Source organism: Podarcis raffonei, chromosome 4, assembly GCF_027172205.1.
Source record: "Podarcis raffonei isolate rPodRaf1 chromosome 4, rPodRaf1.pri, whole genome shotgun sequence".
NCBI classification, from domain to species: Eukaryota; Metazoa; Chordata; class Lepidosauria; order Squamata; family Lacertidae; genus Podarcis; species Podarcis raffonei.
In genome coordinates, this window is record NC_070605.1 from 56768145 (window position 1) to 56793845 (window position 25701).

General features: G+C 41.5%; 1 protein-coding gene across 1 annotated transcript; it reads left to right on the top strand.

The window, feature by feature from the left end:
* The first annotated feature begins 5771 nt into the window (after positions 1-5771).
* On the top strand, positions 5772-24710 carry FAM3B (FAM3 metabolism regulating signaling molecule B). The gene is made up of 8 exons (XM_053386779.1): positions 5772-6177; positions 14887-15030; positions 15653-15776; positions 17080-17138; positions 19147-19197; positions 19621-19708; positions 21212-21344; positions 23583-24710. Exons 1-8 carry the CDS (start codon positions 6153-6155, stop codon positions 23664-23666), a joined length of 708 nt encoding a protein of 235 aa, XP_053242754.1. The 5' UTR covers positions 5772-6152; the 3' UTR covers positions 23667-24710.
* Positions 24711-25701: the final 991 nt, after the last annotated feature.

Genomic DNA, 25701 nt, shown 5'->3' on the forward strand with positions numbered 1-25701 from the left:
CTAGAGTCTCCTACCTCTCTGGGACCTACTTGAAATTCAACTTGGGCTGGTTCTGTTCCACAACCTTTTTTCCTGATAGGCTTTCCCCCCCTTCTTCAAATGTAGGAATGGGTGGATTAATTCCATCTTCTGAAGGGGATGTTTTACATTTCACAGAAACCATTGTACACAACTACAACATAAAAAGCTCTTGGTTACTTTGAAAAGTGAATTTTAACAAGTCTGACTATATTTTTCCTTGAAATCACAATGTTAGCACATTGTCAGGGGATGTGTAAAGCATTTGCATTTATTTTCAGCCATATTCTTGATGCCTATAAGAATTCTCCAGGTTTGAAAATAAAGGTGAAGTGCGTTGTCTTCTGTGGTGAGGTATTATTGTGAATGTGCATCCACATTGTCAGACTTAAATTAAACTGAAGTCTGTGTCAACCTCATTGACACAGTGGTTTAATATAAATATACAAATACTAATTAATAAATTTGGCTATGCAGAGAAGAAGGCATCTCAATACATAATACTAAGGAGGAAGGATCCCCATGTAGAAATTTCCCCATCTTAAATTGCCATGGATTGTACCTGACACTGTCAGTGCATGAGTGATTTTCACGCGTGCAACAGAACCTCACTTTGGAAGTGTACAGGAAGGGAGGAGGGGAAGGGGAAGTTCCACTGGGCAAGCAGAAGCCCACTCACTCAACACTGGATTCCACCCATGTAAGATTACAGGAGGTAATCTGCCTACTAAAATTGGGATAGAATATAGAATACCGTATGTGCATGATGATTCTAAAATTGAAATCGGCCTTCCCTAATCTGGAGCACTCTGTATGTTTTTGACTGCAGCTCTCATCCACTCCAACCAGCATGGCCAGTGGGTCAGAGACATTTGGGGTTGTAGTCCAAAACATTTGGTGGGTGGGGAAGGCTGCTCTAAATGGCTTGATTTGTTTATTTTTTTATTAGAAAGAGAGAGTGTGTGTATGTACACACACACAACAAAATATTAACTTCTTGTGACTACCAACTTTAAATGTTTAGATACTTATTCTTGTTAAGGATTATTATCTCAGTTTTTATTATGCCACATTGCATTTGGGTCTCATGGAGCCATTCAGGAGCCATGCTGTTGTACTAAAGCTTTCCAATGAAAAAATAGTATCTTCAAAATGGAGAATCATCACAGCTTTCAAATATTCTTTTAAGTGCTTACTGCATTCATCTTTAGTAAAATATGTTATTAATGGATTGTTGTATTGAAGTACATCTTCCCTATAGTATAGAAGAATGAAATTGGAACCATAGAATTTGCAATTCTATTAACTGATTTAAACTTGTCTAAATATTGTACTGTTATCGCGTTCTTATGATTACGTACAATTTGAAGTACGTTTCAGAGAAGCAAGCCTCACTCACTGCTTTAGACCCTCAGATAGGCACACTATAGGTGTTCATAACCTAGTAAGCAGCCTTAATATCTTTTGCCAATAAGAAAATGTTGGGCCTGAGTAGTGTGTCATAGGGGAAGTGCTTTAAGCAATTGGTTACTATTTCTGTCTTCCATGGACTCCTATCCATGGGCAAATCTTCCTTGTAATCTGAGTACTTTGCATTATTATCAGTCTTTTGCTAACAATGCCGGGTGGGGGTTTGAATGATTGAAATTAATCCTGACACGCTGGACTTTTATGTGTTTGTGCAGCCCCCTGAGCATAAAAATGTAGCACGTCAGGACAGGAGTCCTAACATAGTCTGCCACGGCTTGAGAGTTTTGAAACGGTAAGGAGGTGTCTGATTTGTTTTGATACTAGGGTGTCCTTGTGTCCTTCTTTATAGAGGACAGTCCTCTATGTGAAGAGCTGTTTAGTTTTGAAGACGATTAACAATAAGGGAGAGAAGGGGCCTTGGCGTTGACTGCACTTGGACAGTATCAGACTGAGCAGGCAGGAACACAGAACACTTGGGACAGAGTCTTCCCCACAGTGGTGAAATGTGTTTTATTTCTATTACATTAATTATTTCTAAATATGCATCTGTACATATGTTAGCATGTGCAAATTTTATTCAAATCTCTTGCCTTTTTATTTTGGGAGGTGCATTTCCTCATTTTTGGCAAAGTGGCCATCAGATTAGCTAGAAGAGAGCTCAACCGAAATAGGTGTGTCATGTCAGCCTGATGGCCATATAGCCTACGTCTATACAGGCTTTCTGCTGAGCCACAAATTATTCCACTAAACTTTTGCTCAGTTTGGGTTAATGGGGGGAAATGCAGGATTGTGTTAAACTGGAACACTTAAAGATATGAGATCAGGGGAAAGGAGCCATCTTGTTAATAATCTGATAACCCCCAAGTAGTAATTGTTGAAACCACAACAATCCTGCAATGTGTTGGTTTGCTGGTGAGAACTGCACTGTATGTTTTGCCTTTTTTGTTGTTGTTAATGGAGGGTTAAACCGATGGATTTGTAGTAATAATCTTCTTTAAATATTGCAGAGGAAGGCGACCCCACTGAAAGGCACCAAGTAAATCATTAAGAGGTTAGGAAAGAGGATTAGCCAACAATGTGTGAACTGTATATTTTGGTAATACAAGCTGAGCTTCTAAAACTCTGTAAGTTGGTACAGTTGCTTAGCTTACTGAATACTGTGGTACCTCAGTTTACAAACTTAATCCGTTCCTGAAGTCCGTTCTTAAACCGAATCCGTTCTTAAACCGAGGTGCACTTTCCCTAATGAGGCCTCCCACCGCTGGTGCCCTTCCACTGTTCGGTTTCCGTTTGTAGACCAAGGTAAAGTTCATAAACCGGAACACGACTTCTGGTTTTGTGGAGTTCGTAAACTGAATCGTTTGTAAACAGGACTGTTCTTAAACCGAGGTATCACTGTATCTTTTTTAAAAAATCCTGATACACCTCTAACTTTCAGACCAATTAAAATCTGTTGCTCTGGGGATGCAGAGTTGAAGGAAAGCACAATCTGGCCTCTGCTGTCCACCAGGAGACTAGCTAAGGGCTACTGGGTTGTGCATGCATGCCAAATACAGGGAACCCCGCCTGTCCAGATCAGATGGTCCTGCTGAGATGATGTCATTTTAAGAACTGCTACTTGAAACTTGCTGGCTTCCCCATTCCCTCCTCCATTCCTTTTGTATCATGTCTATTAGATTGTGAGCCTGAAGGCAGGAGTTGTCCGGTCTTTCCATCTCTTAAAACAGTGCACTGTAGCTTGATAATAAACTACAGCGGGCCAAAATCTTGCATTACTAACACTTTTTTAATATGAGATGCTAGAAAACTTGTCAGTCACTACTAGATTTTTTTACCTGTTCATAATTTTTGTACTTCCAAGCTTTTCTGTTCACAGATGTACCGTATGTGGAAATATTTCCTGCTGATTTAAATTAATAAACTAATTTAACCTCGTGTGTGTGTGTGTGTGTGTGTGTGTGCGCGTACGCTTAATGCTCTTGATGTTTCTGCCATGTCATCAGTGTTCATAATGCTATTACATAGGCAGCATAGGCAGGTGACAGCATAGTGAGGAAACAGAGGGAAGAACATGGAAATAGGCAGTGTCTTTGGAATGAGAAGCTCTTCCTTCACACAGGGTGATAGGCGTTGGAGGAGCACAGGTCACAGGCAGTGATGCAAAGAGAATAATGAGTGATAGAATTCTGAAACTCCTGGAACTGGTACCAATTTGAAAACAAATTGTAGTTATAAAGTAAGCATAGAATAGGTCACTGGGTGAAACACTAGCCTTGCTGAAGTCTATGACACTTAATTTAATTCCTTTCTACAGCACTTTGTTAAGTATAAATGAAGGCAAATTTGACCCAAGGGCAAAATATAAATAAATATATAGCTCAAGAATACAGCAAGCTGGACTGAAAAATGCAGCAAGAAACACTAGCTATAATTTGATTTCACAAACAGGGGAAGAAAAGAATGGGGGAATGTTATGCATCATAAACATGCACGTTATTTGCTATCTTTTGTACAATTAAAAATCAAAAGGGGAATAAACTCATTTCTGCTGTTTAAACTCATTCTGCCAGATACTGATGTAAGCAACAGATACTGATCAACCTGCAGGAAAATTTACTCTAGTCATGCAGTAAGACTCAGATGCTTCATAAGGCAATAAAGGACCAATATGATGTGATACCCAACTAGATATGTGCCTGAAAGACCAAGGAAAAGCGTAGGAACATAAGAAAGCTATAAGAAAGCATAATTTACAAAAGCTTTGTGGTGTGTGAACAAATTCAAGAGAGCCTTAATTCTGGTCTTAAGCAGCATATTTAAAAAAAATATATCTTTGGATGTTTATTATTTATGTTATACAGAAGTATTGCAGTGACTTACAGCATATTTAAAAACATACAGTCTAATAAGATATTCATACAAAACCATTCAATTCATTAAATATATGGAACACCCACACACATAACAGCTGCAAGTTGGGTAGCACACTAGTTGTTAAATTTAAAAATGTCTCTATTAGTTCAGTTGATCTAAAAGTAAAATGCACTGTATCATTCACAAGGTGGCACTCTTATACAATCTTCCAAATGAATTGGAAGTCCCCGTTGCAAGTTTAAGCTGCCTAAAATGACACACTGCCATACATGTCTGGTGCAACTAAAAGAATAAATTGGACACATCTAGACATGCATCATTTCTCGACACGGTAATTCAGTTTTGCATTGTTTCACAACACAGTAATTCAGTTTTACTAGCAATGAAACAAACCCCTTTCCAGCCCCAGGAAGAGTGAGAGGATACACAGCAGCTGACACACTAATGTATAGAGACACACAGTTTGGAAAGCTCTGTTTTAGAAGCTGACCACTCATCAGGACTCTGGCAGCTGCATTTTGAACCAGTTTCCAGGCTGTCTGTAAAGGCATGTAGGGTGCATTACTGAAGACTCATCTGGATACAACCAGAGCATGGCTTACAGTAGCTAAGTGTGCCCTTTTGTGGACCTGAGCCTCTTCCATCACATACAGAAAGTGTATTATGGGAAGTGTATGCCACCCCACAATTCATAACTTTTGTTTGTTTGTTTAGGGGTGGGGGTTAATATATTTTATAGCAGCTCTCTTGATAAGAACTATCCTTAGACCTTCACCTCTTCCTGCTGCCCCTCAGAGGGAGCTATGGAGGGTGGGGATAAGCTAGAGGGCCTTTTCAGCCATGGCCCCCGCTGCCCTGAGAGGCACCTGAAGGATGTTATTTCTTCTCCCAGTCATTTGATGAGTGGTGACAATTTTGCTGTCTGTTGGTGCTATGCCGTATCGTCGGAGCTGCTTATTATATGTCATCATGTGGATTTCCGTTTTAATATTTTGTACTTTTACTAACTTTGCTTATGCCATGTACAGGGCCGGATTTAGGTTTGATGAAGCCCTAAGCTACTGAAGGTAATGGGGCCCTTTATATATCCAGCTGTCCTTTGTCAACAACAAATTGTCGCTGTTTTTTGTGCGGACTATATGTTATATGGTAATTTATGGACCTAACAGGTGTCTAAAGCCATTTGCACATAACAAATAGGAGCCTACACAACAGAAAACACTGTTGCTGTATGTAGGTTTTATTTTATTTGTTTTTTATCTTACATTTTGGAAATGTACATCCATTCCCCCCCCCCCTTTAAATATTTTGGCTCGCCTATGCTCTCTGCATTTTGCAAGCCGCTGGGCGAAGCCTTCTGCGTCAAGCTCCTCAAAACACCCTTCGCGGCGGAGGGAGCAAGTTCCAACCCAACTCGCCCGAGTAGACGAGCCTGGGCTGGACTCTCCGGCGCGGCAATGGGAGCCCGCCGAGCACAGCGGAACTCCTCTCCCCGTGACGCGCTCGCCAAGTTTATTCCAAAAGCCCGTTTTGCAGGCGAGGGTAGAGGCGGCGGCGCAACCGTCAGCCGCTTGACGAGCCCGCAGTCGGCTGGTGGCACCGGCTTCCGACGGCTCCTTCCCCGCGAGAGAAGCCTCCCGGCTTTGCCCCCTGGCGGAGGAGGGCGGCGGCGGCTGCTGCGAGCGGGCTGGCTGGGGCGTGAACCGGGAAGCGCCCGGCGCTGAGGGCAAGAGGGCGAGGAGCGCCGCGGTTTCCTCGTCCGCCACCTGGGACAGCAGTAAGACGGGGAGATGATGGTGCGGGCGGCCTGCAACAGTGAGTAGCCCCCCACCTCCACCCCCACCCCGACCTTTTCTGGCCTTTTCGTTATTTCTAATCGACCTGTTTCCTTGTCAGAGGCTGCGCAAACTTCCGCGGTTGCTGCGGCGCTTTCTTGATGTCGAGACTCGACCCATCTGCTCCCGGGAGCCCAAACTTATTTGCAGCGCTAGGGTGTTTAAAAAGCGCGCCTCTGAGCACGCACAGAGTGCTTTCCCCTTGCTGTTGAGCGGTCGCGGCTCATCAGGGACTGGGCAAGGCGGGATATGAGGGGGAAGAACCCCGTCACGTTTAGAAATTAACCTCCATAACACATGAGGATTCCCGCCCCCCCAGCCTACAACTGGGTGTCAGGGAGGCCCCACCTACTCCCCATACATACCCTCATGGGCTCTATTTGAACTTGCATGATATCCCTTAGGTTAAACTAGAGGTTTATTCAAGCAGAGGCTTAATGTGCTAAAAGGTTGAGAACCTCTGTTTTAACCTAAGGGACCTTGTGCATCAGGGGTGCCAACTTGAATAAGATATTGTGGGGCCCAGTTAAGCCTCACCCCAGATAATCAATCGCAAGATGTGGCAGATACCATTTGAATGGCAATGCCCATCAACTTGGAGGGGCGGCCTGTGTTGCAATTTGTGAGCCAAATGTCTAGCTAATGATTCCGTAGCAATTCCCTTCTATGTTGCAGAACAAAGATTGTATGGGTGCATTATATTGCTCTATTTCCTGAATTATTCTTGGCAACATTTTGTGTGCAACTTGGGAGTTGTCAGCTCTCCTAAATCCTTCAGCTATCCACGCACTACAGAACAAAACGTCCTGTAAGCAATAATATTTATTATTTCCTTCATGGGGTGTGCCCAAGCGGCAATATTGTTTCTGAGCACTTTTAAATAATAATTTATTTTTTGTTTCTGAGTAATTGGGTGCTCTCTGCTTCAGTCTGTCTCCTGAACCTTTCTATATACAGTGGTACCTTGGGTTACATACACTTCAGATTACATACGCTTCAGGTTACAGACTCTGCTAACCCAGAAATAGTACCTCGGGTTAAGAACTTTGCTTCAGGATGAGAACAGAAATTGCGCAGTGGCGGAAGCGCGGCAGCAGCAGGAGGCCCCATTAGCTAAAGTGGTGCTTCAGGTTAAGAACAGTTTCAAGTTAAGTCCGGACCTCCGGAACGAATTAAGTACATAACCAGAGGTGCTAGTGTATAACTAAGCTTTGTGTTCCCCTGCCTTCAAAGTGGATAGAATTTGAAGGCACAGGAGCTTTCTGGAAGCTATTAAGCTTGCAATATTGCAGACAAATAGGCCCAGGAGCTTTCGTGGGGATATTAAAGGAATTCGCTTTATTCATAATCCTTTATGAGGGCAGGAGCAGGGGTTTGACTCTAGTTCTTTCTTATCTTAAAAAATGGTCCTCAAATGCATATTTGGGTTTCTAAAGGAGTATTGGGACTGAAAAGGTTTAAGACACCTGATCAAGAACCCTATCTGAAGAGTTCTGGGTTGTTGTTTTTAGAGGCTGAGCTGGCCTGAAATCTGCTGGATCATGAGCCAGTCTAAGCTGTTGTGCGTTGACATTGAGCCGGATCGTCCTGCCCACCCTCTCCCACTGCTGTTTCTGGGAGCATCCGTTCTGCGGATGTGGCCATACTGCTCCATAAAGCCCCACTAGTGGTTGGTGGATGTTTGATTATGCCCTATGTAGCAAACAAATCACTGTCTTTGTATATATGAATCAGGATGGATGAACGATATTGTGTGCTATATCCTGCATTGGCATTTCTATAATTCATCTAGGGATAGATTCCTCTCTTCATTTCAGAACTCCCTAGAAGAGCAATGATATGTTTTCAGAACTACCGGTAGATGGTTGCTGGCGATTGTAGAAAAGTTGGCCACCATAAGGTAGCTTTATGTGCTCTAGAAGTGAGAAAGTTATGGGCTACTTTTTTAAAGCCCAAAATCGTATTGACTGCCAAGAAGGTTTTATTTAATGTAAGTGACTTGAAGAACTTCTACAGTTTCAAGTTTTGACAACTCGCACTTCTGAAAATGTATATGTTTACATTACTCTTGGATTGACTTGTTTATATTTGTAAGTTACATTGCAAAGGCGTATTGCTGCAAGGGGGGGCAGAATCTGGCTGGCTAGCTTTTTGGTAGTGCCTTGAGGGTCTCATAGTTGTGTACATTACAAGGCAGAAGAAAGTGAAGAGTGAGCTCTTTGTAACCCTCCATAATGAGTAAATGCCTAGCATCTACAGTGGTACCTCGGGTTACAGACTCTTCAGGTTACACACTCCACTAACCCAGAAATAGTACCTCGGGTTAAGAACTTTGCTTCAGGATGAGAACAGAAATCGTGCTCCGGCGGCACAGAGGCAGCGACAGGCCCTATTAACTAAAGTGGTACCTCAGGTTAAGAACAGTTTCAGGTTAAGAACGGACCTCCAGAGCGAATTAAGTTCTTAACCCGAGGTACCACTGTAATTAGGTTTGTGGAGAGCTAACATTTACTCTGTAGAAGCTGGAGTGTTAAGCTGACAGTGATAGTGATAGCATGTGTGCTCCAAAGAAGTGAATATGAAGAAAAGTTAGGCTGGCAAATACATTTGCTGGCAAGGCTGAAATTCCTTGTGTAACTTCGTGAGTAGCGTGTTGTACAATCGATTTAAGAAAATGTGTGGAATGCTTGAAGGCTGTAGATATGCAATAAATATTTCCATAATGATTTGTGGCTGGAGTTTGATATCTATATAAATTCATAATGCCTAAATTCATAATGACTATGTACTATGTCCTATAGCAAGGGTGGAGGACCTTTTTTAGCCCGAGGACCACATTACTTTCTGGGCCCTCTTCCAGGAGGAGCAAAACTGGTCAGGGCAGTGAATATATGGTACCTTTTACCTTTGTATAATAGGCTGGTTTCTACATATGCCCCCACAACTCCCTCTATCCTCTATTTAGGCAAGCTAGGCACATGATTAGAATTCAAAGACCCATTTGAGAAAGGCAAGTACACTTCAGCAGAGTGCAAAGCATGACTGTGGAAAGGGTGTGTGACCTGGGGAGGAGGGCCAGACAAAAGAGGCCTAGATTGGCATCTGAGGTTCCCATCCCTATCCTAGGAAATCAAGGTAATGAAGAAGAAAAAAGAGCAAGTATTCCAAACAGCTGGACCATAAAGAAGGCTGATCGCCAAAGAATTGATGCTTTTGAATTACGGTGCTGGAGGAGACTCTTGAGAGTCCCATGGACTGCAAGAAGATCAAACCTCTACATTCTGTTTTTTGGTGTTTTTTTTAATAATATTTTATTAAGTTTTAACAATAAAGAAATTATAAAACAACAAATAAAAAAAACAAAAAAACACAAGAAAAATACAAAAATACAAAGATACAAAGTACAAAAATACAAACAAAAACAAAAACAACAAAACAAAAATCCCTCTTTTTTAATTTTTCATCTTTGATTAACTTATTTTCCTGACTTCCTCACGCCTCCCTTTTTTGTATCCCATTTAGAAATTGGTTCAGCAAATTCATATCCTGTTAGTTTATCCTTAATTATTTTTCCTCACATATTATAACTTCAAATTTTCATCTATTATCAATCCAATCTTACATTTTACCATGTTGCTAGAACCCCTTCATTTCATTTCAATGTCATCAACATTCAGAAATTTTACAATGTTTCTGTAAATAAATTTTAAATTTCCTCCAATCTTCTTCCGCCAACTCTTCTCCCTGGTCTCGGATTCTGCCAGTCATTTCCGCCATTTCCATGTAATCCATTACTTGCATCTGCCATTCTTCCAGAGTGGGTAGGTCTTGTGTCTTCCAATGCTTTGCGATGAGTATTCTTGCTGCTGCTGTAGCGTACATAAAGAAAGTTCTATCCTTCTTTGACACCAATTGGCCAACTATGCCCAGGAGAAAGGCCTCTGGTTTCTTCAGAAAAGTGTATTTAAATACCTTTTTCATTTCATTATAGATCATCTCCCAGAAAGCCTTAATCCTTGGGCACGTCCACCAAAGGTGAAAGAATGTACCTTCAGTTTCTTTACATTTCCAGCATTTATTATCGGGCAAATGGTAGATTTTTGCAAGCTTGACTGGAGTCATGTACCACCTGTACATCATTTTCATAATATTCTCTCTTAAGGCATTAGATACCGTAAATTTCATACCTGTGGTCCACAACTTTTCCCAGTCAGCGAACAAAATGTTATGTCCGATATCTTGCGCCCATTTTATCATAGCAGATTTTACCGTTTCATCCTCAGTATTCCATTTCAACAGCAAGTTATACATTCTTGATAGTATCTTAGCTTTGGGTTCTAATAATTCTGTTTCTAGTTTTGACTTTTCCACCTGGAAGCCAATCTTTTTGTCCAAATTATAAGCCTCTCTTATTTGAAAGTAATGAAGCCAGTCTCGCACCTTATCTTTAAGTTTCTCATAACTCTGCAATTTCAATTTATCCCCCTCCTGTTCCAAGATTTCCCAATATTTTGGCCAATTGGCCTCCATGTTAAGTTTTTTCAAAGCCTTCGCTTCTATAGGTGATAGCCACCTTGGGGTTTTATTTTCAAGTAAGTCTATATTTTATCCAGACATTAAACAGTGCTTTTCTGACAATATGGTTTTTAAATGCCTTATGTGCTTTAACCTTACCATACCACAAATATGCATGCCACCCGAACACATTATCAAAACCTTCTAGATCCAAAATGTCTGTATTCTCAAGAAGCAGCCATTCTTTCAGCCAGCAAAATGCTGCTGATTCATAATACAGTTTAAAGTCTGGCAGGGCAAATCCACCTCTATCTTTTACATCAGTAAGTATCTTAAATTTTATTCTAGGCTTCTTGCCCTGCCAGACAAATCTAGAGATATCTCTTTGCCACTTCTTGAAACAGTCCATCTTGTCTATAATTTGCAATGATTGAAATAAAAACAGCATTCTTGGCAGTACATTCATCTTAATAACAGCAATTCGGCCAAGCAAGGAAAGCTTCAAATTTGACCATATTTCAAAGTCTTTTTTGACTTCTGACCAACATTTCTCATAATTATCTTTAAACAAATTCACATTCTTAGCGGTCATATTCACCCCCAGGTATTTTACTTTCTTTACTAATGTTAAATCTGTCTCCTTCTGAAACCTCTCTCTCTCAATCGGTGTTAAGTTTTTCTCCAAAACCTTGGTTTTTGACTTATTCAGTTTAAAACCTGCCACCTGACCAAATTCCTGGATTAATTCCAAAGCCCTTTTCGTACTAGGCTCTGGCTTCTGTAATGTCAAAACTAAGTCATCTGCAAAAGCTTTAAGTTTGTACTGTTTAGCTCCGACCTGAATACCTTGGATCAGTTGGTCCCTTCTAATCATATTTAACAGGACCTCCAGGACCGAAATAAACAACAGAGGGGAAATTGGGCAGCCTTGTCGTGTCCCTTTCTCCATCTTAAATTCTTCTGTCACCACATTATTGACTATCAATTTAGCCTTTTGTTCTGAATAAATTGCACCTATACCATTTTCAAAACCTTGACCAACCCCCATCCCCTGAAGATTTTTCTTCATAAAGCTCCAAGAAATGTTGTCAAAGGCTTTCTCCACGTCTACAAATATCAAAACTGCTTTTGTATTGATATTCACCTGTAACTTTTCTAAAATGTTAATTATATTCCTCGTATTGTCGGATAGATGTCTACCCGGGAGAAAGCCAGCTTGGTCCTTGTGTATCTCTTCTGCTAATACTTTTTTCAGTCTTTTAGCCAAAATGTCTGCAAAAATTTTGTAATCCACATTAAGCAGGGACACGGGGCGGTAGTTCTTAAGTAGTGTCTTTTCAGACTCAGTTTTCGGTATAAGTGTAATATAAGCTTCCTTCCACGACTCTGGCGCTTTTTTCCCCTCCAAAATTTCATTACAAACCTCCTTTAGTGGTTGAATCAAGTAATCTTTCAAAGATCTATAGTATTTGGAGGTTAAACCGTCCAGCCCTGGAGATTTACCTAATTGCATATTCTGAATGGCACCTTCCACCTCTTGTTCAGATATTTTGTAATTCAACAATAACTTGCTTTCTTGAGAGATTTTTTGTAATCCATTGGTTTTCAAAAATTGGTCTATTTCAGTCTCTTTCTGTGGCCCTTGTATATATAATTGTTTGAAATATCTCTGGAAGCAATTTCTAATTTCCTGCGGATTCTGTATGTTCTTTCCATCTACTTCGAGGTTTGTTACGTTGTTTAACTTTTGTCTTTTCTTCAACTGCCAAGCTAACAACTTCCCACATTTATTAGCCGATTCAATAGTCTTTTGTCTCATCTGTTTAATTTTCCATTCCAAGTCCTGATTTATCATTTTCATATATTGTACTTGATATAACTTTATTTCTCTCAGAATCTCCTGCGACTTTGGTTTCACTCTAAGTTTCTTCTCTCCTTCTCTTATTTTCTCCAAAATCTTTTCTTTTTTCTCATTTTGGGTTCTCTTTTTAATTGCATTCTGTTAAATCAAAAATCCTCTCATTACGGCTTTGCTTGTGTCCCAGATTACTCTTTTTTCAACGGTGGTTTTCAAATTTATCTCAAAATAGTCTTTAATTATTTTTTGGGCCTTTTTGGTGATTTCTGGATCTCTAAACAAGGTATCATTCATCTTCCATCTGAAGGAACCAGTCAGTGTTAGTTTCATTTCCACTCTCACAGGATTATGATCGGAGCAAGTTTTGGGGCAGATTTCCACTTTTCGAATCTTAGGAGCCATTCCTCTGGTCATCCAGATTTGGTCAATTCTTGTCCATGTCATTTTGGCTTCAGAGAAGAAGGTCCACTCTCTACCTAGGGGTTTTTTTTGTTCTCCAAGTATCGATTAAGTCCATATTGTCTGTCATCTCAAAAAAAGTTTTTGGCAGTCTTCCATCCTTTGTGACTACCTGTCTTTCTGACTTATCCATATTTGTCGACACCACTCCATTCATATCTCCCATCAAGATAATATTACAGTCTATAAAGTCTAACAATGTCTCGTGCAGTTTCTTAAAGAGTTCCGATTTCCCCTCATTTGGTGCATAGACACCTACTATCAATAGTTTCTCTCCTTGAAATTGAATTTCAATTGCCACAAATCTTCCTTGGTCATCTTTGAACATAAATTTTGGTACTAGACTCTCCAAACCTATCCATTCTGAAGGAAATCAGCCCTGAGTGCTCACTGGAAGGACAGATCCTGAAGCTGAGGCTCCAATACTTTGGCCACCTCATGAGAAGAGAAGACTCCCTGAAAAAGACCCTGATGTTGGGAAAGATGGAGGGCACAAGGAGAAGGGGACGACAGAGGACGAGATAGTTGGATAGTGTTCTCGAAGCTACCAGCATGAGTTTGACCAAACTGCTGGAGGCAGTGGAAGACAGGAGTGCCTGGCATGCTCTGGTCCATGGGGTCACGAAGAGTCGGACACAACTAAGCGACTAAACAACAACAAATTCCAAACAGACATTGTTCAACCAACATAACTGTCTTTAGGTGGACACCACACGGTATTTTAGCTCAGCTGGTAAGAGCACAGTGCTGATAATACCAATGCCATGGGTTTGATCCCCATATAGGTGCATATTTTGGCATTGCAGCGTGTTGGACTAGATGATCCTTCGGGTCCCTTCCAACACTTCAGGTTTTTTATTCTACGCAGTATATAGGACTTCCTGGTTCACTGGGTGAAAAGTTTTGTCTCTTACATTTCAGGGTAAAATCATGACTGTTTATGGGTTTATGGGATTAGAGCAGAGGCAATTGTATTTCATCCAGCAGAGCTTTACTGCTTCTGAAGGCAAATGAGCATAATGGTCACAAATTCAATACATTCAGGATTGGCATTGTCCATAAGAAATCCAGTTGCAACAGACCTAATTTAAACTTGCAATAACTTATAATAAGTCTAAACCTTAACACTAAGCATATTATGTACTGAACACCACACCAGAAGGAAAAGAGATAGAAAGAGAAAGTGAAACCCAGCCTCCTTCTGGCCTTACTTTTATAGTCAGCATGACCTTGACAGAAAGAGATAAGAGAACCAGTTTAAGCCAACTGTACTCAGCTTCTCTGAAGGAATAACACAAACATCATGAACCTTCTACTTGCTTCTTTCACGCAGAGAAGCTTCCAGAACCCTCTTGAATTAAGTGGAATAGGAAAGTTCTCTACACATCAGATCAATACTTTCTGCACTAAGAAATGTAAACAGAAGAACTGTTTTGGGTAGCAGAAGGTTTGCTATAAAGGAGCAGGGAGGCCAGAGGATTATCCCAATGCGACAGTTTTGCTAGACATGTTTCAGACACTTGCATCTTCTCTGTTTGGGAATCACTTGCAGCAACCATCATCAACATAGCTGGGGCTATGGGAGAAACAGTACCTTTTGGGGGCGTTAATGATGTGAGCTCAGGTTTTATATTTGTGTGAATAAACCATATGTCACAGCCTCCGCTGTGCCTCATTTCCAAAGGAAACACAAACTCTGGTGAAGTGCATGGAACTCATGGAATCTCGCACTGCCTGGCGATTGGGATGGCGTGCAACAATATTTTGTGGCTCAGTGAGCTTGGCAGTTGCCACTTTTCCTTCTGAATGTACATAGATTGTCTTGACTGTCATGAAAATGTTTGTTAATTTTTTTAGATTTTATGAAGTTAGGAGGGCTTATCTTTGCAACTGTCTGTGCCTGGTACTTTGGATCCCTATTGGCAACTATTATACCTGAAGACTCCTTAGCATCAGCTTTCGACGACCTTCAGAACATTGCTGAGAAACCAAAACTTAAAGGTATGTGATCACATTCTCCTGGATGTATTTTAATATTCTAAGGCACATGGTTATTTAAGTAGAAGTTTTGTAAAAAAAAAAAAAAGGTGACTTCTGTCTCATGTGCTACCCAAGTAAAAATGGTCTGATTATTTAGTAGAGTAAATCCCATCCCTTCAGACTGTAAGAATAGTTCTTTGCCTCTACCTGAAATATGCAATCATTGCTGCACCACATCTGCTCTCTACATCTCCTTGATTATTAAAGGAAGCACCTGACCTTAACATTTACCTCAGTCTTTCCTCACCCATGTTCCAGTTCACTGACTGCAAAACATTGAGGGTGATCAGATAAAAGATCTGGGTTGGCAGCAGCCACAGGTTTGAGGAAACTATATTGTTTGACATCAGCACTGGTTAAGATGACTTGTCACATGAAGAAGAAAAACCTGCTATACTTAACAGTTATAATTTACAACATGACAAAAAAAATGTTGGCCGCAATCCAAAGTGGAGTTAAACATGGTCAGACCAATTACCGATAATTTTAGTGGACATTAGCATGCTTAGTTGTGTGTTGGGCTTCAACTATGAATGATGGTTGCCCAGTGTTCAAAGGCCTTCCTATCTAATGTACTTTTCAGCACCACTCCCGAAAAGACTGAAATGTGACCACTGGTCTCCATGTTCGCCTGGGAGCTATGCTTATCGCATACTCAGTGGTGGTGGTCAGAAGTCCATCGCCAAGATCTGTTTTGAAGATCAGCTGTGAGTACTGAACAACACTTAAGGCCAGCTTTGCCATTTATTTATAACAGAGTCCATTGGACCTCCAGTGGTAGTTGTAGTGGTATGAGAAGGTAGGAAGTTTTAACACTATTAAAACTAGGGAGGGGCCATAGACAATCACTCCAACTGCTGCATGCCTTTCCTCTCCATCTGTAGGTGCTTCAGTGTACAAGTATAGACACAGTATATTTTTAATTCAAGGCATTCCTTACTTAAATTTCATGCATTCCTTTTGGGGGGAAAGAGGGCCCTTTTGGGGGAACTGTACCAAACTCCCCAACCACCTTGACTTGGGCCTTTGGGGAATTAATATATAGACAGTCATGGACTACATGGGGCAGTGGTCTCATTCTGTACAAGGCAGCTTCCTGTGGAAATGATTTTCGGAACCTTCGCACTATTTTTATTACAATTTTTTAATTGTCTTCAAAACCAAGATCTCAAGGCAATTTACACCCAAGATATTTATAAACAGTTTTTAAAAAAAAACTTTTGAGAAACAGACTAAAATTCTAGCAAATGGACGCTTGCAAATACTGTACCCATTTATCCAGCTAGGAATAAAGCTACAGTTCCCATAGAAAAGGATGCAATGAGAGTGAAATTGGTTTAAAGTTGGCTTACTCAACTTATTCAAGTGTTCCACTGATTAAATGGCTAATGGTGTTGTTTTGTCACACAAGTGGGTTGTTGTTTTCCATTAGTGCATTGATGCTACAATCCTAAACGCGCTTAAGGTAGGAGTAAGTTCTATTGAAAAAGGTGAGACTTGCTTCTAAATAGACTACCCACCCTACACCTGATGTGAAACGTGGCAGAAGGTGAGGGCAGTAATTTCAAGGAAACCACTGGGAGCTTAAAGTGAGCTTTTAATGGTTCCTTTGCTGAAGCTAGGTGCACGCCCAATGTCCATCATGGGTATTGCAAGTACTGTACACCTTGTTTCAGCAGGGGGAAGCAGTTTCCATTGAAACCACTGTTAAAATGAGGGGGGGTAGGGTATCCATTTTAGCAGTGTTTCAACAGAAGTTTCAAAAAGCAGCATGGAACTGTTAGAAAGCCTTATTGCAAACAAAGGACAGTGAGTGGGCTGATTTAAAGAGCAGTGTGGGGCTGTTTGCAAAAGGGCTTTCAAAAAGCCCCACGCTGTGCTTCAAAGTCCTGACAGAGTGGGGGCAGAGTTTAACATCACCCTCTACTGTTATCTCATTATTAAATACCACAGGAAAGCACCTCCTGTCTGCCATATTTCCCAGATAAACACTTTGTGTTTCCATTTCAGACTTATGAGTAAAGAAAGTAAAAATGTTGGAAGAGGAATAAATGTTGCCATTGTGGACTGTGAGTAAAAAGACACAATCCTGTATGTGCTTTTTTAAAGAAATAAAAATGCTATGTCAAAGTGGCTATGAGACTGTGAACCAAGAAAGCAACACTGGGAATCTTGTCTCTGCCATTAACTCACTCTGGTGGCCTTGCCTTGGCCTGTCTGCCATGATTGCCATAAGGATTGCTGAGCTACCGTCTTGAAAGTGTTTGAGCACTCATTAAAAGTCCTCTTTAAAGACTTTAGTGGCCATTATAAAATGTATAATTTACAACAGTGATACCTCACCTGCTTTGTCTCATTTATAGTGCTTATCCTAGATTTTCCTGAGTGCTCTTCCTTTTGCACACAACACAACTTGTAATTCAGTGAGTTTTATAAGGAGCCATGGATTCACAGAATCATAGAATTGTAGAGTTGGAGTGGACCACAGGGATCATCTCATGTCCTCCAACATCGGCCTCAAACCCACTACCCTGAGATAAAGAGTCTCATGCTTTACCAACTGGACTTTAACTTTTTGTTTGGATCTTAGGATTTATATCATTATAGATTAGGTGTTTCCTTAGATAGAAACTTAGCAGTGTAACTGAAATTTGTTTATTTTTGGTATCTTCCCTGCCAACTTTTGCAGTGGTCTATACCAGGAGCGGGACGCAGGTGGCACTGTGGGTTAAACCACAGAACCTAGAACTTGCTGATCAGAAGGTCGGCGGTTTGAATCCCTGCGATGGGGTGAGCTCCTGTTGCTCGGTCCCTGCTCCTGCCAACCTAGCAGTTCGAAAGCACGTCAAAGTGCAAGTAGATAAATAGGTACCGCTCCGGTGGGAAGGTAAATGGCATTTCCGTGCGCTGCTATGGTTCGCCAGAAGCGGCTTAGTCATGCTGGCCACATGACCCAGAAGCTGTACGCCGGCTCCCTCAGCCAATAAAGCAAGATCAGCGCCGCAACCCCAGAGCCGGTCACGACTGGACCTAATGGTCAGGGGACCTTTACCTATACCAGGAGCAGGGATTTATTTATTTTTGGCTCTGGGATCTTTATCTGGCCTCACCCCACCGACCAACTTTAGCAGGTGGGTGGGACAATCCATTTGTCAGTCTCATGTCACTTAGATGTCACATGATTGTCAGGTGGATTGTCTCCCCCTCCCCACACACACATCCCTTGTATTCTCCATGATCCTGTTTCAGCATGGGAGAGCAGGGACTGAGCACTCTTTGCAGCACTTTCTTCCACCCTTTTAAAGATCACAGCTGGAACAATCTCTCTCTCTCTCTCCCAAGATCACAATGTGTATGATAGCAGTGTCTCACACAAAATGTAACTGACCTGTAGAAAAGACTCTATAAACTGAAAACAAAGACGCTGTGTGTACCTTTCTTATCTATGGAAATCTTTCAATAAAAACATTTTATGCGGGAGGAACGGGGACGGACGACTGCTGCAAAGGGTGTGTGGTTTAAGTCAGTCCCCGCTATATCACACCTGTGCACTGGAGAATGGAGCTGAGCAACAACACAAGTGCCTGTTTCCTCACTGCTGTGTGACAGAGCAGTTTTTGTCAGAGCTGATGTCCAAAGTAGACATAAGCTCCAGCGTCGGGGACAGTGCTGTCTTGCAGCAGTGAAGAGAACAAAACTCCAATAAAAGCAAACAGACTGTTCGTTTTGTAAAGCCTTCCCCATGCTGATCCTTTGGGGAGGTTGGAGGGATCAACGCAGGGTGGGCTTTCCAAGAAGGTCCCACACATCAGCTGAACATCATCAGTGGTGCCATCTGATTGGTTTGGGGAGAAAGGCCTCATGGGCCAAATTAGACCCACTGGTGAGCCTGGATTGACTCAAAGGCCAGAGGTGCCCTTGCCTACACATAGATGCACAGACCTGCATACATGGCGCATGATGTGTGCTTATTGCCCTCTTCATTCTAAACTAAATACTTTTGTTTGGGAGATTTTGGAAACATTTTTTTCTGTCTTGTTTTCTTTCATTTTTTGTAATGCATTCCCTTTCTCACAGATAACACTGGGAAGCTTGTTGATGCAAAATCTTTTGACATGTGGCAAGGAGGTAAGAGGCATGTCTATGTTCAATATTGTTATAAAAGTGTCTGCCATAAACCCTCATGCATGTAAATAGCAGTTATGACACTTATGCAATATCAGAGAGTAGAGCATGTCTACAGCACATTGTTTGGATCATGGACATACGACTCAGCCTTTACTGAGGCTCCCATCCCAAGCACTTTCTCTATATTGCTCCTTTTCCTTCAGTGGAAAAGAGACATTGAGTTGGAAGGCAAGAGTTTTGGGGGAAAGGGATGTCAGGGGAAGGGAGAAGTTTGCTGGAACTGAGACCACCCTGTTCTAGCCACGAGTGAAACTTTACTCAAAGTTTTCTTGGGTCCTGCCTTGTCCGAAAAGAGCAAGAATACAATGTTTGAGGGGGAAATAGCACATTTATGTAGGTTTCTCTCCCCACTGCCATTAACAGCATTCTCCAGACCACTGGCTGATTTTGTCCAAAAAGCACCCCAGAAATCTCTGCTCCTGATGGTGACCTATGATGATGGAAGCTCAAGGTAAGCAAACAGATTTATGGCCCTGTTTTTAACATAGCTAGTAGTTTCACTTTTCAGACTTTGAGAAATAAGGTAGCAAAATATGTGGTGGTATGATAAATTTTACCTCCCATCTTACTAAATACACTTGAATTTTCCTATCCAGTATACATACATGGACCCCTTGGAGGCCACAGTCTGATGTTCTTGTCATATTTTGAGGAATGTGTTAAATATTGGCTTCAAAACTCATTTCCTCAAACAGTGGTTTAAAATTCTAAATTTATTTTTTAATATTTCTTTTTATTTTATTTTTAATTATATAGCACCACAACAAACAACAGGTTATAAAATACACTGAGGCAGAGGGTATCTTGGGGCATTGTAACATAAGAACTCTGAGATTTCTATATGATCCAGATACAGTCTTACCTCAGAAGTCAAACAGAATCCATTCCGGAAGTCCGTTCAACTTCCGAAACGTTCAACTTCAAATGCGTGGCTTCTGATTGGCTGCAGGAAGCTCCTGCAGCCAACTGGGAACTGTGGAAGCCCTGTCAGACATTTGGCTTCCAAAAGAACATTAGAAAACCGGAACAATCACTTCTGGTTTTTGATCGTTCGGGAGCTGGTACATCCGATTCCCACGGCATTTGGGAGCCAAGATACGACTGTAATTAACTTTTAAACTTCACTTAGACTTCTAGAGTGTCACCTGGTAGCATCATGACTGATATGACTGATATATATTCGGGGTGGGGTGGGGTAGGGCAGGAACATAGGGGAGCTGAGTTCCGTTATCTTTTTTTGAATTAAATAATTATTTTTTTTGTTCAGGGGTTGGGGCTGGAATGATATACACTCAATCCCTGAGCCAAAAATCCACCTATATCTCTAATCACTAAAGTTGTGGCCATTTGTAATCCAGATCATTGTCTGCTTGAGTTTATTACGTAATCACATCTTACATTTAGCCGCTGCCTCGTGTGTGTGAGTGTGGTAGTGCAACTGGGCCCTAAATAAACAAACAAACTTACTTCGTATTGAGTACCCCCTCCTTTCCCCCCAGAAAAAAAGCACTAGATATACTTGTGCAATCATTAGTTTTATCCGTTTGCATAATTTTAAAACAGGAACACAATATTTCTCTGATGCAGAAACTTGATACCTGATGCTGGCTTTTTTGGATCCTTTGTTCCTAAGGGATTGCCAACAACTTGTTCATGTTATTATGTATTTTAAGGGTGGCTTTAACAGAATAAATAAGACTGGTAGTGTTGCAAGCAGGTGATAAGGTGATGCATGGAAATGAATCCATTTAATTCAGTGGGATCTTTTTCTGAGTAGACATGCTTAGGATTGTGCTCTTTATTTCTATGTGCTAAAGAAAACATTTTAGGAAGAAATGAAATCTGAATAAGAATATCAGAAGAAATCTATCCTATCCTATTCAGACTTTAGCTTTTAGCAAACATGAGTTATCAAAGGTACAAAATTCGGATTAATCCTTTCTCTCTCACATAGGTTAATGGAGGATGCGAAAAAGGCAATAGCAGATCTAGGAAGTAAAGAAATAAGGAATTTGAAATTCAGGTCAAGCTGGGCCTTTATAGCAGCAAAAGGTTTTGAACTGCCAGCCGACACACAAAGGGAAATGGTAAGACTTGTGTAAATTAAGAGACTCAAAAATGTATATGGATGTAGAAAATACTTGCTGGAACCGCAGAACTTTAAATACTGATGTGTTTCATGTAGTCTAGCTATGTTCTACGATGGACATCCAAACAAATGAAATAAAAGCTATCCATATTGGCTAACTTACAGTAATGGAACCGTAGAATTAGAGAGTTGGGTCATCTAGTACAACCCCCTCCAATGTGGTAATCTCAACTAAAGCATCCCTGAAAGATGGCCCCTCCGACCTCTGCTTAAAAATCTCCAATGAAGGAGAGTCCACCAGCTTTTGAGGGATTCTGTTCTCCTGTCAAACAGCTTTTACTGTCAGAAAGTTCTTCCTGATGTTTAGCTGGTATCTCCTTTCTTGTAACTTGACTACATTGGTCTGAGTCATCCTCTCTGGAGCAGGAGAAAACAACCTTGCTTCATCTTCCATGTGACAGCCCTTAAGGTATTTGAAAATAGCTCACCATATCCCCTCTCAGTCTCTTCTTTTTATCAGGCTAAATATGCCCAACTCCCTCAACCGTTCCTCATAAGGCTTGATTTCCAGACACTTTATCATAGGGTCACCCTCCTCTGCACACAGTAACTTAACTAATATTATGAGAGTATATTACCGTCCACTTTTGTAACAGTTTGCTTTAAAATCAGAACAGGGCCTTATTAGTTTAGCATCTTTACCATATACCACTTAATTGTCTGATTTCTTTCTGCTACTTAGTATGTCTTGCTGCAGAAACAAAATAGAATTAAGATGTTGCCAAAAAAGAAAAAAGAAACCTACCAAAACATTAACTCTTAAAGTCCAAGATTAAGCTCCATATTCCCTTATTAGGAGGTGGTTCTTTGAATTAATAGGCAATTACAGTCAATATTTGATTTAGTTTTTTAAAAAAACAAAAACGCCCTGAGAAAGTTTATTGATTCACTTTCTAAATTTGTTTCAGTTGCTTTACTATTTCCACCCTGCATGTCCTTAAAAAGCTCTGGCTAGGTATCATGGCCTATACACCCCCCAAATGTATCACATGCTCAAAAGTTTACTCTAGTGTCAGCTCCTCTCTGCTCTACTCCAGAGGCTCCTTAATTTTAAAGGGAGAGGAAGCTGGAAGTGTTTTCAATCCTGACTCCTGTCAAACAGATGCTTATATCAAAGATGCCACAATATATGGCATACCCCTTAGCAGGAATGCTCCTGTTTAGATATTTGCCCCAGGATAATATAAGGTAGCTAGGGGTATCCAGGCTGCCCACTGACTTTTCTTTCCTTCCTGGTCTCTCTCCATTTTTTGAATGTACAGTCGTACCTTGGCTCCTGAACACCTTGGAAGTCGAACATTCTGGCTCCTGATCGAAAACCAGAAGTGAGTGTTCTGGTCTTTTTTTGGAAGCCGAATGTCCAGCATGGCTTCCGCTATTGTTTCCAGCACACCTGTGCAATCGGAAACCAATCTGAAACCGTGCCTTGGTTTCCGAACATTTCGGAAGTTGAACGGACTTCCGGAACGGACTCCGTTCGACTTCCAAGGTACGACTGTAATGTCAAAATACAGATACATTGTAGTAGACATTATAGAGGAATGCTATGAACTGGACATGGGGCTGTCCTTTCTGACGATACCCAAACATATAATACCTAGTTTTTTGCCTGAATATTCTCAGTCAGAAGTGGAAAGGGGTTGTGCTCAAACATGATCTCAATTGTGGGTCCCCCGTTTGGCAAATACCTTTGCCAAAGCTATCCCACTTTGCAGCACATTCCCAAGCCCTTTTGATGGAGCCAAAAACTATGTGGTTCACATGAACTGATCTAGATAAGTCGGCTTTAGCGTTTTCTTTTCTCCATAAGCTTAGTGATAAAAGGGGTGGGTTGCTTCCATTGTGTATTTTGGAACATAGGAAGCTGCCCTATGCTGACTCACATCATTGGTCCATCTAGCTCAGTATTGTCCACACTGACTGGTAGTTGCTGTTTATGGTTCCAGACAAGAGTTATTCCCAGCCTTAACTGGAGATGCCAGGAATTGAATCTGGGACCTTCGGAATGCAAGGAACATGAGCTGCAGCTCTTCCCCATTCCAAAGTGCCCCCCCACTTGTGGCTGATTGGAAGCCACACTATTTTCTCTTGTTATGGCAATAATAGATAGACTTTCACAATTACATTATTTTGAAGCCATAAACTGAATTGCTATTTATACGTCTCTTTTAAACAGATCAACCACTCTGATGCGAAAAAGAATCGATATAATGGCTGGCCAGCTGAAGTCCAGATAGAAGGCTGTATTCCAAAAAACTAACGGTCTGGATTCTCCAGTTAAGATGTATCAACAAAGGAGTGCACTGCATTTTTACCACATGATCTCAGAATGATTTGTTTGCCATACTTAGGAATGTCTTTGGCCATGAAATTGCCCATACTTTTCCACAATACTATGAGCTGAGTACAAATGCAAGGGGATTGTGGCTGCTTAGTTATTCCCCGGTTCTCCTGTTCATCTGCTGCTGTGTGTTAAGCACATCACACAAACCCGGGCTCATGGTTTGTCAGAGATATAAACCCAAGAAAAACCTTGGATATAACGTGGTTTGTCTGGAGCAGGACAAACCGTGAGGCCAGGTGTGGGCAACACACTGACTTTGCAAACCACTGCAGCAGAGCAGGAGCACAATCTTCTCTCTGGGAGCTCAGCTCACACATTCACACTTTGGGTATGTTCACATTAGTGGCTTAAAATGCAGCGCGCTAGCCGTCGGGGAGGTGGGCTCAGGCTGGGCCTGGGTTCAGCCGCATGTTTCCTCACAGCCTCCGTCTGCCCTCCTACCTCTCCTCCTTTCCCTTGGCGGTGGCAGCGCAATGGCGGGGCAGCAGGGTCAGGGCTTCTCCTTTCCCCCTCCGTGCTCACTCCTGGGTCCCTCCGGCCCAGGAGCTCCAGATGCGGGTGCCCCCGGCACCCACACGACAGCGGTGGCGGTGGCGGCGGTCCCAGCGACTTGGAAGCCGGCCAGGCAGCACAAGCAACACTGGCCGCCCTCAGGAGCTCCGCGGCGCCATGCGCCATGCTGCCTCCTTTTGATTCTTCACCAGACACACTTGATAATTTATGTTTCTCTACTGCTGGAACTGCCACCTCCGTGCCAACCGCCTATTCATTAAGCTGTCATCTTTGCATGTGCGGTGATTGTCTCAATTGTTCACATTATCACCACATTACTTTCATTGAAACATCTTAAAGCCAAATCTAGTCATCATGACGCTGGTAGTTTCATGGCTTCACGGTTTTATACTTGAATGTATATGCATCTATTACTCTGGAATAAATAAAAGGATTTAATTTTTAAAATTAGCGGTGTAGTATTTTATATATAAAATGTGACAGAAACATCATGAATTCAGTAAATTGCTTGGGATGGAATTTATAGTCTGTTTCATGTTTTGTAGACCACCCTTAACAGAGACAGGAAAGGTGAAATCATACCTCAGAGAGCTTGTTGAATTTTCAGAGGCATTAACGAAGTCTGAAGTTAAATATGATCAAAACTAGCTTTACTCGCCCAAATAAAATCACTTCCTCTGTCAGCAAAATGGAATGCTTGTGTCCATTTATATCTTAGAATCCCAAAATGGGGTCAATGTGTGTGACAGAAGAGGTCTCATTCTATAGCAACACTTAGATGATTATATGTGCATTTAATAACCTGAAGGTTGGGAAGTGAGGAAAACTGCTGTGGGATTTGGAGTGGGCAAATGGTGTCTAGGAAAAGGTTTAAGATCCACCTACCTACTGCGACTCCTTTGTTCCCTCTCCTCACCCACCCTATAAGTAACCTTTTCTGATCTAAATGGGCTGCCACTAGATGGCCACTTCTGTCTTTTTTGGCCCCACTCTTGTAACTTCTGTGAAGAGGAACTATGTGGATTTAAATTATCTGTGTCTTTTCCTTTGCCACTGAATATAGCTCAGTCGGTAGAGCATGAGATGCTTAATTTCAGGGTTGTGGGTTTGATCCCCACATTGCAGGGGATTGGACTAAATGACTCTTGTGGTCTATGGACGTCTAATGGCCAAATACTTCATGTCACAAGTGTAACAAAGCCCTGTCCCTTCACAAAGTCCCTCAGAGAGGCATGATTTGCATTATAAAGGACAAACTCTTATTCTGCCCATGGCTTCCCCTGTTACCCACTCGCCCCTACCACTAATTTTATATCAGCAGTGTGCTGGACTCCTGTTACTTTGGAATCTGCAACATTGTTGAAAGGATCGCTCAAGTAATGCACTATGAAAACTCTCAATAAAGTCAGAATCCTGTTGTTAGCATTTTATTTATACT